Source organism: Pogoniulus pusillus, chromosome 31 (genome assembly GCF_015220805.1).
Source record: "Pogoniulus pusillus isolate bPogPus1 chromosome 31, bPogPus1.pri, whole genome shotgun sequence".
NCBI lineage: Eukaryota > Metazoa > Chordata > Aves > Piciformes > Lybiidae > Pogoniulus > Pogoniulus pusillus.
The window spans coordinates 635,858-653,741 of NC_087294.1; the positions used below are offsets into that span (position 1 = coordinate 635,858).

At 42.1% G+C, this 17,884-nt stretch overlaps 1 protein-coding gene across 6 annotated transcripts in view; it reads left to right on the forward strand.

Moving 5' to 3' along the window:
• Positions 1 to 17,884, forward strand: part of MTHFD1L (methylenetetrahydrofolate dehydrogenase (NADP+ dependent) 1 like) — a 214,957-nt gene that overhangs the window by 126,009 nt on the left and 71,064 nt on the right. For all 6 annotated transcript variants that reach the window (XM_064169396.1, XM_064169395.1, XM_064169399.1 and 3 more), the window contains one exon: positions 1,515 to 1,667. In XM_064169396.1, coding sequence (XP_064025466.1) covers positions 1,515 to 1,667 — 153 coding nt within the window. The remainder of the gene's footprint in view (positions 1 to 1,514; positions 1,668 to 17,884) is intronic.

Consider the following 17,884-nt stretch of genomic DNA (forward strand, 5'->3'; position numbering starts at 1 on the left):
TGCTGGATGTGCCTAAGGAAACCTTGAGGTTTAAAAGGTTTTCAGAATGGAGTATTTAGTCAAGCTTTGCTGAAAGGCATGAGCTATCCTGTAGTGCTAAACTGTGGGAAATCAGTATAGGTTGGTTTAGGTTAGATAGATCAGAATGGCTTTAACCTTGAAAGCTCTCTCCTGTAAGATGTGTGTGGTGTTTGGAGTAATCCTGAGATTGTTGCTGAAACTCTGTGCTTTCTATGCAGAGTGGTAGTTTTGAGTTACTGCCTTAAAAGTGATAACTGCACATCTGCAAAAGTAGCAGTGTGTGCATGTGACTGATGTTAGAACATGGGTGTTCATTTGTGCCTGCAGAAAATGAGTTCACAAACACAAAAAGACCTGTATGTGTTAATAACAAAGCTCTCAACATCCAAAAAATATTTAGTTTCCTTCTGTTCCTGTTATTTTCAAGGTATTACAAATGCTAGAAGGTGAAATAGATCCCAGTTCCTAAAGCACGTGAAAGTGGGATTTGTTAACAGTTTAAAAACAGTTTTGAAACCATATGGAGGGCTAAATGTATTTTCTGTAATGGAATGCTTCTGCACATAAACACTGCTGGAGCCTCCAGTCAGAAAACTGAAATTATCAGAGAGAAAGACCTGAGCATACTTCAGCACCCTGATCAGACAGGCATAACTATAGCTGCCTTCTCTAGAATGCAGATCTCCTGAGAACGAATTTGATTTTCTGGAGTGGAAAGAAACTCATTTTGGGTACTTGAAGCAAAATAATCTGTGTCAGTCTTCTCCTGTGTGATTCTCTAATCTATTCATTAGTCTAAATGTTAGTAGCACCAAGAAATATTTTCATAATGTCAATAAAAGCTGCAGAGGCAATTCCCTGCAGTGCTGCCTCCCCTCCTGGCTTTGTGAATTTCATCTCTGTTTGTCAACAAACTGAAGAGAAGTGCAGGTGCCCAATTAATTGATAACCTGGGAGACAAATTGTGTGGGGCAAGCTGCTAAGAGCCTTTTCTTGATTTTTCTACCTGCTTTTTGAGTAACTACTGCATTGTCAGCGAAGTGAGGGCTACCACCCCACACAGATTTGTCTTGTTTTAAAAACAAATTAAAGTATCATTAGCCATATCTCTGTATCCCCAAGAAGACATGAGTTGAGCTATGAATTCTGGTCTCAAGCAGGTATCTAACTAGGTTATTAGAGCCCAGAGAGAAGTGCTGCACTGGAGTTTCATTGAGGTGGTGTTAGTTTCTTGCCTAGTGTTTGTGAGAACCCACTCTAGAGGCTGGACACCCCTTTGGTCAAGTCTGTGAAGACAGATAGGTACCTGAGCTGAGAGAGCATGGAATGTGAAATACAGCATTCTGTTAGTGTCCGAAACATCAGCTGTTAAGGAATTGCAGTTGACTCTTTCTACAGGGACTTCATGGTTTACAGAAGGCACTGATAACAAAGTAAAGGCCTAGTGTAGCTTAAAAACATTTCTGTTTTCTTTTATGTCGCTTTTCCATTAGGGATTTGGAAATCTTCCCATTTGTATGGCAAAAACTCACCTATCCCTCTCCCACCAGCCTGAGAGGAAGGGCGTTCCCACTGGTTTCATTCTGCCGATTAGTGACGTGCGAGCCAGTATTGGAGCTGGCTTCATCTACCCCTTGGTAGGAACGGTAAGTGCAGGCTGTGTTCAGCTCCGTCACTCCCCCTCCTCTGACTCAGCTTGACAAGGAAGTGCATTTCCTCTTTGCTTCTAAAAACAGTGTGAAGAACCAGGTGAGTCCTTGGGGGTTTTGTAATAATTTTGTCCTCATGCTTTCAGGAGCTCTGTGTGGTGAGGAGAATGTAAAATCATATAAGAGCTGTGACTTACAGGGTCTGGGAGAGCAACTGAGTCTAGGATACTCAGGCACACTGACGCTGCAGAAAAATGAATTTGCATGTCCATTGCTTTTCCTTCTTCAAACTGCAGCCTGTAAATAGCTGTGGTTACATGATTTTATTTCAAGTATTGAATCTTTCATCCATCATTCTAAAGCGTTCTGTAATGTATTTAGGTGAAAGGAATTGTGTTAAGAAAAAGTGCATGGTGGAAATGATTGCTTTTCAGCTGATGAGCCTGATCTCTTTCTAGTCCTTGTGAACACCTCTACTGGTTCTGTAAAACTAAGTTGTGGTAGGAATAGATGTTTAACTGCAGAAGTAGCAGCACAATCTTTCTCCCTTTTAGAGATTAAACAATGAGGTGCTGAAGAGAGGCAATTGTCAGTCTTTCTTCCTAGCTATCCTTAAAAGTACACACTCAGACTGGGAAGCTGTGATGCTTTCTTCCTTGACAGGCCTTATCAAAGTAGCTGAGAAGCTAGTTAGCTCGTGTCTTTGCCAGCCATGCACATCTTATTCCCAATAGCAGTTGAACTGCATCTGACGTCTTGTAGCGTGAATCATACTTGTATATAGCTGATTTGTGGGATGGTGCTAGAGAAGGGATGCAAAAGTCATTGCATTTCCAAAAAGAGTACTCTCCCAGTGTTATCTCATCTTCCCAGAGCATGCCTGATTTCCTTGTGTAGCAGTACACTTAGGAAAGGTTGAAAGTTTCTGGTCTATTGTTTTGAATTCCCTCTGAAACAATTAAGTGTTTGAAACAAGGAAGGAAGTACTTTCTGACCAGGAGAGTTCCTGGAGTTCAGGAAACTGTGTCACTAACTCACTAGGCTGGAAGATAGGCTGTCCTTCTTCATGGCCACATTACATGCATCCACCAGAAGTGAAGCACAGCTGTGTATTTAAATTGCATCAGACCAATTCCTATTGCTGGTGACGGAATAAAATTTGTCAGAAATTCTGGTATCTCTTTCATGACCTGGATTCTTGGTTTACACTGGAAGTTGTGTGTCATAAAGTTATGAGAAGGAGTGGACATGAAGAATGGGCAGCAATTACTTCAGTTCCACGAGGGAGCTGCTCTGTAGGATGTCAGAGTGAAATGTTTTTGGGTCGAGCTTTCTAAATGAGTCACACTCTGCATGCTTCAATACAAACTAGCTGCAGTTCAGCCTCATAAATTCACTGTCCACAGGAGCGTTATAAACCAAACAAGTTCAAGGATTACCTCTCACTTTTGATTTCAACCTAGAACCAATAAAATACAGTTCTTACAAAGGACATTTTATATCTGGGATTTCTTACTGGGAAAGATTGCAAAATAATATGCCCAAGTTAGTTGCCCTGACTTCAGTAAGAAGTAGTATAACCATAAAATTGTTCCTATATTGGGAACTTTGTAGTCAGTATACTCTTAGTATTATATATTCCAAGAGAATTTCCAGGGCAAGGTATTATGTACACATAAGGTCCCCAGGAGCTAGAAATCTACATAGACAGACGCAGATCATTGATCAGTTGGAAAATATTGCTAATGCTCAGGAATGTGGAATGGAGCACCCCTCAGAACTACCATAGCTGCTACAAATCAAAATGAATGAATGATTATTAATTTATTCCTAGCATCCTTGTCACATGATTCTTTCTCTAGAATTGAATCTGTGGCAAGAGGTCCAGTTTGCTGCTTTTCAGAGTTGAGAGTTGTGATCATCAGAAAACAAACCCTCGAAAGAGAATTGTATCACCACTTTTGAGATCACTTTTCTGTTTTGCCACCTTCAGATTTGTGTGTGTGTGTGTGTGTGTGTGTGTGTGTTGTTGTCAGCAATTTAGTCATAGTGGTACTTCTAAAGTTGTGCAAGGAAAAATATTTTGGGTGGCAGGTTCCAAAACAGTGTCTTCCTTTGACGGTTCTCTTACTAATAAAGCTATCTGAAAATGTCTACAAGAAGAAAACAAGTGTAAAAGGGCATATCCTAAAGACTTAAAGTGTCTGGAGGTCAGAGGCTATGAGCAGAGGGATTACAGAAGTCCTGGGGACAGCATATGGTGAACACAGGCAGTTAGGACAGTGGATTAGATGTTTTTATGTAAGAAAAAACTAAAGGGGCAGTATGTGTTTTTTCCTTTCGAAACTTGCTATTAATGGAAGAGGATGCTTAATACCTAACCTTCTTAGAGCCTCCTCAGAGCTAAGACCTTTCTGATGACAGAATAAATGCTATTGGGCAACACATTTGTTTAAGTTGTAGTGATTGTTCTGATGCTAATTAAGTGTCAAACTCCATTCACAAAGTGTATGTTTTGCTGAACAAGCTTCTCTCACTCTCACCTGGCAGAACTTGTCAGTGGTAAAGCAGGCTGGAATTCTGCACAAACTTCATCAGGGAGAGTGTTACAAAAGAGTGAGGATAAGTACTTCTGACAGATAATAAGCTGTCTGCAGTAACTAGCATTTTTAGCTTTACCTTATCATTAGCACATGTAAATTAATGAGATTTGTATTTATCTCAGCAGTGATAAGCAGTATTTTTGTTTGGTTGGTGTTGTTTTTTGGGTTTGTGGGGTTTTTGTTTGAGTTTTTTGGGGTTTGGATTTTTTGTTAAACCAAATATTTACTATGTGGCCTTAGTATCCTCTAACCAATATTTGTTTTGGTTGGCTGTGGTTCTCTGCAGTATGGAAGTCTTTCCAGGAAAAATGAGCTGAGTGTTATCAGAGGAAATCAGCAGTGAAACACGAGGTGCATTTAATTAATACTGGCACAGCTTTCATCCAAGTTCTCTGTGACCATGACCTAGAGTGCTACATCACTCTCACAGGTGGACTGTTGACATCATTGCTTGGCTCAGCAGAGCAATGGCAGGAAGGCTGCTGGAGTATGTGTAGGAAACTAGTGAAGTCATTCTCTAGCAATGCTTGGGTGGAGGATTATTAATGTTTTGTAGTATGTGTGTTTCTGCCCATCCCCACCCAAAAAGTCATTGCAGTTTGGTGCTTTCTCACATTCAGTCACGTTTCCGTTGTTCTTCATGTGATGTGCAAGAATGCAGGCTGGTCAGAGAAGTAAAATCTGTTGTCTTTGGCCTTTGTGAAGTGGCGCTACCAAATCACTGGTGCAAGTAATAAAGCTGTTTGAATCACAGTGACGTTTTTACAGCCATGAACCTTCATTTTAATGGGTTAAAATTACAGAGAAGGTCCCTTTGAAACCGTGGCTTTGGAACCATGCCAGCTCCCAGACTCTCACAATGAGCTGACATCCTTCAGGTATCAACATCTCTGAAAGAAGGTCAGTAGATTACAGAAATAGTACTTTTCTCCCCAGAAAGAAAGCAGCTGAAGTCTCTGGAACTAGTTCTGAAGCTATATCCTGTAGCAAGGGAGCTTATGGAGTGAGCCGGTGTGGTCTGAAAGTAGTTTTGGGGAGCGATAAGCCCTGATTCACTTGTGAGTGAGAGCTAAACTATTGATTGGGTATTGTAAGGGGGAAAGACTCTGAAAGTAAATATTTTCATGAATGCTTTTAGAAGAAAAATTAGCCCCTGTTGAATTAATTTCTTTCATAGTGATTGAGAGCTTAAAAGCTTTTGAGGTGTCTGTTGAACATAAGATGCAGTCCAGGCCCACCTGAAGTGAAATTGCTGTTTTGCAGTGGTGCATGAGACCCCAGTTGTTTCCAGACTGTCATTTTCCCTTCGCTCTGTTGTGGGACAAGGAAATACTTGCTGGTGGATTGCCCAGCTCGCCCTGGTGGCCTGTGGTAACGTAGGGTGTCTTTTCAAAACCAGGGTGATGCCAAGGCTTAGACTTGCCCCAAACGGTGCAGTTTTATGTTGCTTACAAAGATATAATGCTGGCTACTTTTTTTTTTTGATTGGGAGTTCTCTCAATCAAAGAAAGAAAGAAAAAAGTCCCTGATGATGTGGCATTTGGCACCTGCCCTGCTCTTGTGTAGCTCCTGTGTTACAGCAATGCTCACAAGTCCTCAAAAGTCTACTTGTAAAAATACTAGGTGCTCACAGGCTCTTCAGGCTGGTTTTGAGAGAGCTGACCTAAGTAACAGAAAAGGAGACCTGTATGGTTAAACTCACTTGAGAAAAGTGGGTTAGCAGTTGTCTGGTTCTAAATTGAAGAATGCTAACAGGCAAAGAAAAGCCTACACTTTGCTCTGTTAAATGATGTGCCTTTGCATTTCTTACAGTAGGCGTAATCCCTCGGGAAGGAGGGAAAGAGGTTTTCTAAACTACACAGGGTACATCTCTCCTGTACAGTGTGCACATGCAGAAACACTGGATAATGCTGCACTCGGTGGCAGACTAATGAATTATTCAGAGTAGGGTTGATGGGGCTGGGTATGTGCACATAAAGAAAATCAATGGCTGGAAATGAATGTGGATAGTCAGCTTTAGTTCACTGTCTTTAAGAGTTGGAGGCTGACAGATGGGTAATATCGTTATAGCAGTCCACCTGTGGTACTCGGTGAATTGCATGATGTGGTTATGGTGGTGGTGGCATTGGGCTGGACAGAGAGTATCTTTGTGTGTATGAGGCAAAAACTAGACTGAAGTGAATTACATAGCTGAAAGGGTGAGGAAAAGGTTATAGATTATATTGAAAAAGGCATTTGGCACCCTTTGGAAACATGCCAGGTATGTGGACAATGAGACAGTTAAAATATACCAATGGGAAGAGATACCAGTGAAATGATTTTAAATGATCGTGGAGAACTGAAAGAGAACACTGGAGTAAAAGCCACAGGGGTAAAAGATGTGAAGATGTTCACAGTGCTCAAAAATGCCTCAGAAATAAACAGCCTGTCTTCCTCCTCTGACATTTAGGAGCATCTTGACAGACAATGGAGGCAAGTCACTTAAATTCTGTGTAGTTCATGCTGTGTGTCCTGACTGCTTTGTTTGTTTGCATTATTTAGCCTACACTGTAATATAATACAGACTCTTCACTGAGAGAGTCATCTTCACTGAGAGAGTCATTGGACACTGGAATGGGCTGCCCGGGGAGGTGGTGGAGTCGCCGTCCCTGGGGCACTTCAAGGCAAGGTTGGACGTGGCACTTGGTGCCATGGTCTAGCCTTGAGCTCTGTGGTAAAGGGTTGGACTTGATGATCTGTGAGGTCTCTTCCAACCCTGATGATACTACGATACTATGATGATACTTTGCCTTTTCTGAGTGAAAGACCATGGCCCATTGCTGGCCATGTAAACAACATCAGTTTGCAGCTTATAGCTTCCTTCAGCCTAGTTTTACATTCCTTAAGGGCCAGCAGAAATGAAGTAGTTAGCAGACATAAAGGTTTCACTTCATTTTCTCAATACAACTTCCCTTACAGGCTATTTCAGTAGGACTGTTGTAAAATCAGTTCTTTTACATTCAGACTGCCCATATTATTTTCCCACCTTAGCAGTTTTTGAGCTTTGTGGAAGAATTTGTTATATTCAGATGTTTCAATTTGGCTCTAAGCGCTTGAAAACTATAATTTCTGTGATAAAACTGAGCCTGGTGTATTTCTTGTAGTAATTGGGTTTCCTTGGTCACTGTTTCAAATAACATGTCACTGTCAAAATAGTTTATCTAAAGAAGGCCCTTAAAACAGATGCTTGTTTACACAGAAAGTTGTTTTCACTTTGCATTTTGGTCAGTAAATGATATCCTGAAGGTGCATTTTGACAGCCTCTCATCCCTCGTGGAAATTTTACTCAGCTTCCTTTACTTGGCATGTAAAGAGGCAGAGGACATGGTCAGCCATGCCATCTCCATGAAGCTATGGTAGGTCAGAGCTGCTGCAGAGGAATTTCTGAAACTTTTCTGTCTAAATTACCAGTGCTGTAGCACACATTTTCAATTAAGATTATCTGGCTTGAAGTATCAGCTCAGGCAGTATGGATTCATTGATTGAGGGTAGTGCCTGGCTAGTGTGGACAAGTATAAGAGATGCTGGGACAAAGACAACTCATTATACTCTGGAACAGTTTTCCTCAGTGTGGTGTTGAAAGTCATACCCTCATTAGGCCTGTGAGATTATTTGTAATGAACTCAGTGTGCAGCTCTCTCAGGCTTACAGTTGCCGTTATTGCAGGCTAATAAAATGAGAGTCACCTGTACTGTGTGTGCAGCCAAAGCAGGCACCTCTGTGAAAAAGTAGTTTGCTCAAGACTTTCAGAGAGTCTGGAAGTCATTAAAACCATTGCTGTCTTTTCCAGCAAGACCTAACCATGAGCATGATTATGTTTTATATCTGTTTCATTCCCTTGTCTCTGATTTACAGTCCGTGAACCTAGGCAAGAAAGGGTATAACTGCCTCAGCTAAGAAGAGAAAAATCAAGATAATGATACTCCATATCTAGATAAGGGTTCTTTGAATAAAGCACATTAGCAAATTTGCATGGGACTTGCTATTAACAAAGATGCATCAGTTAAAAGTGGGAAGTGCAATTGGGACAGAAGCCAGCAGCAATTTGGACCACTGCCCCTAGATTTTACACATGACTCCAAGCATGAAACAGGGACACTGCAGTGGAAACGTAGGCACATGCAAGTCTGTGCAGTCCGTGAATGCCTTGCCAGGCATTCTTCAGGTCAAAGAGGGAGGTGAAGTGGCTGAACCATGCAGCTCATGGCAGTTTCTTCATGGTGTGGCAGTGCTGCCTACCCCCCTGACCTCCCTACAGCTCTGACTGTGCTGGTTAGCACACATGCTATGTACTTGTGCCAGGTCAGACCAAGTAAGTGGGTTTGATTAAGAGCTCATTCAGATAAGCAACCTTGTATGTGTGGACTTTGATCAGATATGAAGAGCTCAAAAATCAGTTTGTGGAACATCTTAAAGAGCAGTGTTAAGGGTTCATATTTTGCTTGTGCTATCTATACAGAAGATGTACAGACCTAAGCATTAAAGAGGGCAGAGAGGTATTTACTTTCTCCATTCTGATCCTTGGGATGACTTGCTGCGTGAAGAGGCTAATGCTGCCAGACCCAGGGGAGGCTGATTCTGATGGCTTTGGGGCTGCCTGTCTTGCTTCAGCTTTATGGCAGCAGCCACTTGCAGTCATTTCCAGCTTTCTGCTGTTCCTCTATGTAAGAATGACATGAAACTGTATTTCATGCTCCCTGCTTTCCATTGCCTGCTAAACTTACTCAACTGAACAAACTGCAGTTGCTGAAAAGGCTCCTCGTGGTTCAGATTGTAAATTCAGAGACTTAGCCATTCACTAAGGAAGCAATATTTACCTTTTCAAAATTCCTTTTTATATGCCATTTTTAAGAGGCTGTCTAATGCTCATTTAAAGAAAAAAGCATTGTCCATTCAACATTCTTCCAAATGCATTTTCCATTGCTGATTTGCAGATTTTTTAATTATTGATTGCTTTGTAAGTGGCAAAAAAACTCTGCAGTTCAGATCAAGTGACTGAAAATTTTCCAGAATGTCCAGTAAGACAAACTACCTAGCAGATGTAGATAGCTGTGTATTTGAGTTTGGCAACTTACTGTTATTTCAACTCTCAAAGTGATTTAAGGCCAATAGCAGGAGCCTAGCTGGAGGCTGCAAGTCTGTGACTGAACAGTTTTATTGGGTTCTAGATAAATGACATGAACAATGTTTTGAAGTTAGTAATATTCTCAGCTACTTTCTTTAATTTGTGGAAAAACAGGATGAAGAGGCTGCTAATTAACATTAAAGAGGAATGAATGTTTATCCTGGTCAAAGGATTATCTTTATTAAAACAGGAAATGGACTCTGATTTCCTGGTTTGAAATATTCTCTCTCTAAACTATGTATGAAAACACAAGGTTAAAAATAGGTCGTACTTTTACATAGTAAAATGTGCATCTATTTTTAGGTAATGGATAGATTATCTATGGAAGGAAGGGCATTTCCCAGATTGTTTGATACTGAAATCCATCCTGCACATACTTCACAAATAGAATTTATTGAGAAATTAGCAACTGAGCCCTTCTAATACATGATCTTGTGACATGGGCTACACAGAAATTGTAGTACTCTGCATTTCCATAGAATGTATTTTGGGTCAATAGTTTCATAGGCAATATTTTGACACAGTTTCTAAAATAAGGATTCCAGAGGTGCAAAAAGTAAAGTCCTCCTGACAATTTGTGAGCAGGACCATGGATAAAATTCATGATTTCCTGGCCTGCAGAATCAGGAGATCTTTATATCTAAGACTGCCAAGAATAATCTTGGGTATTTCTGTCACAGTAGGCTGTTCTAGATTCTATTAAAAGGTAAAATTATGCTGCTAGCCCTCCTTTACTGCACTACCCACCCAGAAATCCTGAAGTATTTCCTCATGTGTCCTTATTTGCCAAAAAAAAAAAGTACAAATTCTGGCAGACTGTATTTCACCTTTGATAAGTGGTATGCTTTGAAAAGACCAGTCTTCACCTTGGCAACTGTGAAATGTCCTCAACAGAACATCAGCTTCTAAGTGGGTTAGAAACCGAGAGGTGTCTCCCAGGCGCAGGAGTCATTTGATGTGAGCCAGCAGTGTGGCCAGCACCATTCCGGCTTGTAGTGAAAATAGTGTGGCCAGCAGGACTAGGGAAGTGAACATCTCCCTGGACTTGGCATGGTGAGGCCACACCTCAAATACTGTGTTCAGTTTTGGGCACCTCACAGTGAGAATGACAGTGACAAGCATGCCCAGAGAAGGGCAATTAGAACAAGTCTTATGAGGAGCAGCAGAAGGAACTGGGGGTGTCAGTAACTTCTCCCAAGTTAACAAGCAATAGCACAAGAGGAAATGGTCTCAAGGTGTGCCAGGGGGAGTTAAGTTTGGATATTAGGAAAAATTTCTTCCCCAGAAGGGTTGTGAGACACTAGAACTGTCAGTCTTTGGAAGTGGTGGAATCACCATTGTCAGGGGTACTTAAAAGTTGTGGTTGTGGTGCTTAGAGATGTGGTTTAGTGGTTACTAGGCAGAGTTAAGACTGGACTTAGAATCGTAGAATTGTCAGGGCTGGAAGGGACCCCAAGAATTATCTACTTCCAGTGCCCTTGCCATGGGCAGGGATGCCTCGCACCAGATCAGGCTGCTCAGAGCCCCGTCCAGCCTGGCCTTAAAGACCTCCCAGGATGGCACTTCCACCGCCTCCCTGGGCAGCCTGTTCCAGTGTCTCACCACCCTCGTGGTGAAGAACTTCTGCCTAGCACCCAATCTGAATCTACCCACTTCTAGTTTTGCTCCATTTCGCCCTAGACCTACCACTGACCAGCATCCTCAAAACGTCCCTCACCAGCTTTCCTCTAGGCCCCCTTAAAGATACTGGAAGGCCACAATAAGGTCTGCCTGGAGCCTTCTCTTCTGCAGACTGAACAGCCCCAACTCTCAGTCCATCCTCATAGGAGACCTGTGCCAACCTAAGTCATTCTGTGATTCTGTCTTTTTTTTCTGCTTGCTGGTGAGTATCAGTTGTCAAAAGATTCTTTGGTTCTACTTCTTTGATTGGTAGAAGGAAAGGAAGAATAAGGTCTGTAACCTTCTGTGCTTGAGGAAATTCTGTTCATGCACAGAAATGATGTTGCAGTAGTTGCCAGCACTTCCTGTAGCTGACACTAAAACCCTACAATGAACACCCTGTTGGCTGGCCCAGAATGGTGACTTTATTCTCTCACACCCCTTTCTCCATGGTGAGTGTTTCTGCCAGCCTTACTCATCTTCTCTCCCTGCTCTTTTCTCCTCACCTCTTTTTGGGTAAGAATGCATTCAGTTTTACATCAACATGAAGCCTTTCCAGTTTAATGCCTATCCTGTACAACCTGGAAAAAAATCTGCTTAACACTTCCTTCTCTTCTACATTGTAAAAGCCCAGAGCACGATTTCTTGGCCTGAAGCTGTATCTCTAAGAACAGACCTTTTCATAAGTCTATGGAGAAGAAATATTCTCAGGCCCAAAGTAACTACTGGACAGATAAAGCAAGAAATAACTTTCTCACCATTTTGTAACTACATTTACATATGAAAGTATATTGGTGTGAGATATCTTATAGAATCATAGAATCAACCAGGTTGGAATAGACCTCCAAGATTATCCAGTCCAACCTAGCAGCCAGCCCTAGCCACTCAACCAGACCATGGCACTAAGTGCCTCATCCAGGCTTTTCTTGAAGACCCCCAGGGACGGTGCCTCCACCACCTCCCTGGGCAGCCCATTCCAATGCCAATCACTCTCTCTGGGAAGAACTTCTTCCTCACATCCAGCCTATACCTACCCTGGCACAACTTGAGACTGTGTCCCCTTCTATTGCTGGTTGCCTGGGAGAAGAGGCCACCCCCCACCTGGCTACAATGTCCCTTCAGGTAGCTGTAGACAGTAATAAGATCACCCCTGAGCCTCCTCTTCTCCAGGCTAAATAGCCCCAACTCCCTCAGCCTCTCCTCATAGGGTTTGTGCTCCAGGCCCCTCACCAGCTTTGTTGCCCTTCTCTGGACACCTTCCAGCACCTCAACATCTCTCTTGAATTGAGGGGCCCAGAACTGGACACAGTACTCAAGGTGTGGCCTGACCAGTGCTGAGTACAGGGGAAGAATAACCTCTTACCAACATCACTGAGATGTCTTGAGTACCGACTGTGGTGTGGCAAGTACATGATGGTAACTTTTGTCATAGAAGAAAATTCTGTTAGCATTATTTAGCTCTTAGAATTCAACAGCAGTTGGAACTATCTCAACATTGAAAGGCCTAGGCTGATGTGGAGCCCCAGCCACTGCCTGCCTACTTTTGCCATTTGGAAAGTGTATATTAGATATTCCCAAACAGAAGTATGAGGGGCTGTGCAAAGATGGTGTGGTGGCTCTGTAAAAGTCAGTGTCTGATGCAGTGCTGAAAGTGCAGGTTCATCATTTGCAGGGTTGTGGGTAAGACCTGACCCTTCCTTTGGGTGTTCCCAGTGAAATGAGCTGGGTCGTGGTGTGGTCTGGAACAGCCACAAGAAATCTGAGATGCATCAAAAGACATGTGGGAGTTCAGCCTTACAGCAAAGTCTGGCTTGTTTGAAATATTTTAAACTCTCACCTCTGCAGCTGTCTGGTGGATGATGATCCCATGCTAGCTCTAGCAGGGCTGGGTACCTTACAGGTCAGTGCCTGACAGCTGGGCTTTCAGCTTTTGCTCAAGGTCCATAAAAATGCTTAACATACATGGAGCATCCTCTTCAACTGGTGTCACAGTCTTAAGAAATTTCTTTTAATAACGTGTCGAAGTTTGGAGCTGGTTGCAGGCTAAATAGTTTCTCTTCAGGGACTCAGGACTTTGTGCAGCTCAGATCCCGTAACTGCATGATCCTTTGGGCCAGAGTGCGTGACTGCAGCATCTTCCTTCAGTTACCGCTAGGAGCTGGGCTTGGGGCGTAGTGAGAAAAGGCAATGGCATGAGGAGCTCCAGGGTGAACTGTTCAGTCATCTCTAGGAATGTTGCAGTTGGAAAGAAAATACTCAAATGTGGAAGATTTACACTTGCTGTCCTACTTAAAACTTGGCAGTGCTCTGAAGACTTTGAGTCTAAACTCAACCTCAGAGTACATACTTTCAGGAAAATTAGAACTAAGTCATCAGGTCATAGTTTCCTTTTCTGCACAACCACCCTAAATTCACCGGGGGCTATTTTTCATGTTGCTTTTACAGGCTGTTGCTTTTTTCTTGCTTGGAAACCACATGGCTTTTTTTTTTTGTTTTTTTTTAATTTCTTTTTTTTTAAGGTTTTTTTTTTTTTTTTTTTGGCAAATCTACCAAATAGCATAAAGATACTCACTCAAAATCATCATTTAGCAAGCAACACATCAGTTACTAAACATACTGAGGCTTGTGATAATCACAGAAATACATTTGTATCCTTGAAATCCTCAGAAAATCTTTTTCTGCTTCTCCATAAATTTTGGGTCTGTAATCAAAATCAGCCTGTGCAAGAGCATTGAGTATGTGTTGATGGAGAAACTACATTGACATGTGTGAAGGGAATGCACCCAGCAACACCTCTTAGAGAGATGGCAAACCTTTTTTATGTAGTAAGCTGTCTAGCAGACTAACACTCTGCAATACTGAATTTTTGGTGTGTTTTGAGGTAGCCCTCTGGTTTCAGCATTGAATCAAATAAGCATATAATGAATGAAGTCAGCAGCAGAATGCAGATAATGTGTTTGCTTTTAACAAACATCAGTAAAATCTTACTGTGATGGTTTGGGTGTTCCCTGCCCCCCCCCCCCCCCCCCCCCCCCCCACTTTGGAAATCACCCAGACTAGACTCAGCTGGCTCTGGAAATATGAATGAAGCTTTTATTTACAGCTGCCACAATGTACAAGCAGATAGTTACAGTACATACAGTTATAGACAGAAATAGACAGGGGAAAAGGTAATACAGAAACACAACTCCCCTCCCAGAAACCTGAGTCCCCAGGAGGGGCTCCCAACCACCCTTCACCATCCCCTACACCTCTCAATCTTACCCCAGTCCCAAGGAAGAACAGAGGTTCGGCCAGGGGGTTAGGAAGCAAAGTGGATTAGTCCAAAATGGAGGGGGAGGTTAGAGAGTAAGGTGCAGCCCAGCCAGCAGACCATATGTTTTGCTTTTCTTGCTCCTATACATCTCAGCAGGCCTACGAGCGAAGTAGACCTCACCAATGTTTTCCTTTCACAGCCTGTAATCTCGTTCTTCTCACCAAAACATTGTAGCCTGCTTCAAACTAGCACACCTAGGCTGTGGGTTTATTACTTGTTCACCTAATACACCCATCCAGTAGACTGAGGCCAGGAAGAACAGTGGCAGCTTGTCACCTACAGAAACTTGTTGCACTATGGCAAGGGTTTTTTTGTTACTTTTGTTTGTTTGTTTGTTGGCTTCGTTTTGTTGTTGTTGTTTAGCTTCTCTTAGATAAGTGGGATAGATCTCCTGACCTCATTTCACTCTTCATTTGTCTTTTCCACAAAACCACATGAAATTCTGCACCACTTACAGTTCACACTTGGCTCATTTTCACTTTGCTGTGAGGAGCAAGAGTGCTGCAGAAGTGTCTTCAGGGACATCACTGAGGTTGTTCTCAAATTGTAACCTAAAAAGTGCTTCACAGGACTACAGTGTAGAATCTCAGTGATGTTAATACATCAGAACTATTGAGAAATGCTGATAATATGGTGCAAGAAAACCTTGTATTAAGCTTTTTTCTCGTAGGCAATATTATACTTATCACAGTGTGGCAAATACCACCCAAAGCACCACTGAACCAGTGGCCATCACATAGGTGAGATCACCGAGTTCTTTTTCCCTGGTTCCATTTGCAGCATTTTCTCTTGCTGTTTGGAAGTCTACTGCATTTATGCTGCTGTTGAAAACCAGCAGCATCCAGAAATGAAGTTCCAGTCTGTGAGTTTGTCAAGAAAACTACAATGAAAGCTGTGTCTTTTACCTCTCTTTGATCCATCAAATGTGCCAAATAGAAGATTTTGTGGTTATTTTGCTGGTCAAAAATGCTTGGTGGAGTTGCATCTCTTACACATAGTGCTGTTCTATTAAGAGATGTTGCGTGCCCCATTTCCCTGGTCACAGAGGAGCTGCCTTGTCAGCCCTCCCTGAACCAGCACTTGTTCAGTAGGCCCTTCTTGTTTTTTCACTCCTCATCCAACTCACTCCTTTGGCCAGATACAGTGTATGATTTCCAGAAGTGTTACTGCTAGGGAGGTTGTATGCCTGTTTGAGAGGAGCACCTTAGTAGTACTTCTGCTCTCCTGTCTTGTCACTGTTTTGTAACTGCCCACACAAATCCAGCCCTATCAGAGAGTAGTTAGGGTCTTCTATGCACTGCATCAGTATGTGTGACACAGTTCAGTTCCTGCTCAGCTTTGCCACTGGCCAGCATTTTGAGTAGTATCTCTTGACTGTTGAAAGTGTTTTAAGAATTCCCCTGTATTTTGTTGAAAGGGCAGTTTGCCACCCATCCGTTTGCACCTTTGACTGAGTCCTTCATGTTATCACTGGATGCAGGGTGCAGTGAATGAAGCAGTCATCATTTGATGTAAGAAGAATTTCCCTGTAAGTACACAGAGATGTAAATTGTTGCAGTAGTTCACTGATATAATAATGCATTTAGTTTATTGTCAGATGCTTATGGAAAAATCTGTGTGTTACTCAACAGGACATATTTCTCTTCACTGTTGAGGTTATTGGGAACCATTATTCTGTTGTTCATCACTATTTTGTTTGGATTATGGACCCTATTTAAAAAATAGGCATTTTATTTACTCTTTGCATTAGATCATACATTGTTTGTGGTAGCTCTGTTTAATTTTACTACGCTTTATTGCAGCAGATTGGTATGATCCCATAGATGATCATCTGTTTTTCATGGTAACAGTAAAAATCTAACCTTTTTCCTCCTTTTTCTCTCTCTCATTTTTTTTCCTTCTCTTTTAGTCTTTGGAGCTGTTTTGGCAGCTGGAGACAGTTTTTATTTTGATACATTTGACATAAAGGATGGAATGTGTCCGGTCTGGGAAGCAGAAAAGGTGGTGGAGGGGGAAAAAATTCTGTCTTTGTATTACAGAAATGAAGAGTGTGCTTTCTCCTCCATTAAGTAGAAACAATTTTCTGTTTCAACTCAGAATATGCATGAGAATAAATTGCTATTTAAGGGCTCTATTTTATTTAAAGGGAGAGAATTAGGTATGCTGTTGGCACCATAAAACTTAACATGTTACGGAAACGGAAAATCGGATTATGGCATATATTAGAAACAGAACATGTAACTTGCAGCCTCAGGGATCTGGCCAAGAGGAAGTGGTGTATTAAGAAAATCCAATAACCGTATATATGCTCTTGTGGGGATCAGTCCTGGACTGAAATCCTTTGGCATCCAAATGTGGGCTGCTTCTGTGTGGTCAAAATTTCAAAATGAGGAGGTTACTGTCCCGAGTTCTTTCAACTCAGGACAGTAACAGGTTTCCCACGTGCCTGCAGAAGTGTGGGAGTGTGCTCACCCCTAAATCATGTGTGTTGTTACCTCCTTGCTTGTGTCTGTGCAGTCGTGAGGTGGAGACTTGCTGAGCCTCATCTCTGTCACTCAAATGCATGTTTTCCTTCTTGACTGCAAAGTATTACATCCTTTTACATTAGTGTCACTGTGTTTTGTTCTTTCAGACTTGCCAAAAAATGAGAGAGGGTGGGGAGGGATGTCAGTTAGAGGACTTCTGGCTTCTTCCAGGGGAGGAGTGAGCCAGGGAATGTACTGAATGAAAGGTGTGTTGTTAGTGCTGCTTGCTTGAATAGCAAGCAGCTGTTAAATCCAATCTTAAAAAGCACTGAACTCTTCATGATCTTTAGCTCTCTGGCCTAGCTCTCCTTCCCATCTTGTGTTAATGTTTATGGGCTGGTGTTGCTCACTTCATGATAACTACAGGCATGAACCCTACAAGCCATGGCAGTCTGCAGTATTAGATGCCTGCTACACAGGATCCATGGAAAATGTAATTTAGCCTTTGCGACAGAATGAGCTTCTGCTTGTTGAAATAATTGTCATAAAATGTACTGTGCCATCCAGTAAACCTTTTGTTCTGTAGCTTTGTGAAAAGCAGCAATAAGAATGTGAAAAGGCAACTTGTGTATAACTCAGGGAATTTATTATGGGTAAATGCAGATAAAAAATGACAAGGAGGAAAGAGTGACAAATGCATAAAATACCTTTGCTTTAATTATACAGCTCATAGAATCAGCCAGTTTGGAAGAGACCTCCCAGATCATCCAGTCCAATCTATCACTCAGCCCCGTCCAATCAACTAGACCATGGCACTAAGTGCCTCATGTAGTCTTTTTCTGAACACCTCCAGAGTCGGCAGCTCCACCACCTAACCTTCATCTAAAGCCATTTTCATAGAACCATAGTGAAGAACTCGTGGTGAAGAACTTCTGCTTAACATCCAACCTAAATCTACCCACTTTTGCTCCAATCTACTAGTTTTGCTCCATTCCCCCTAGTCTTGT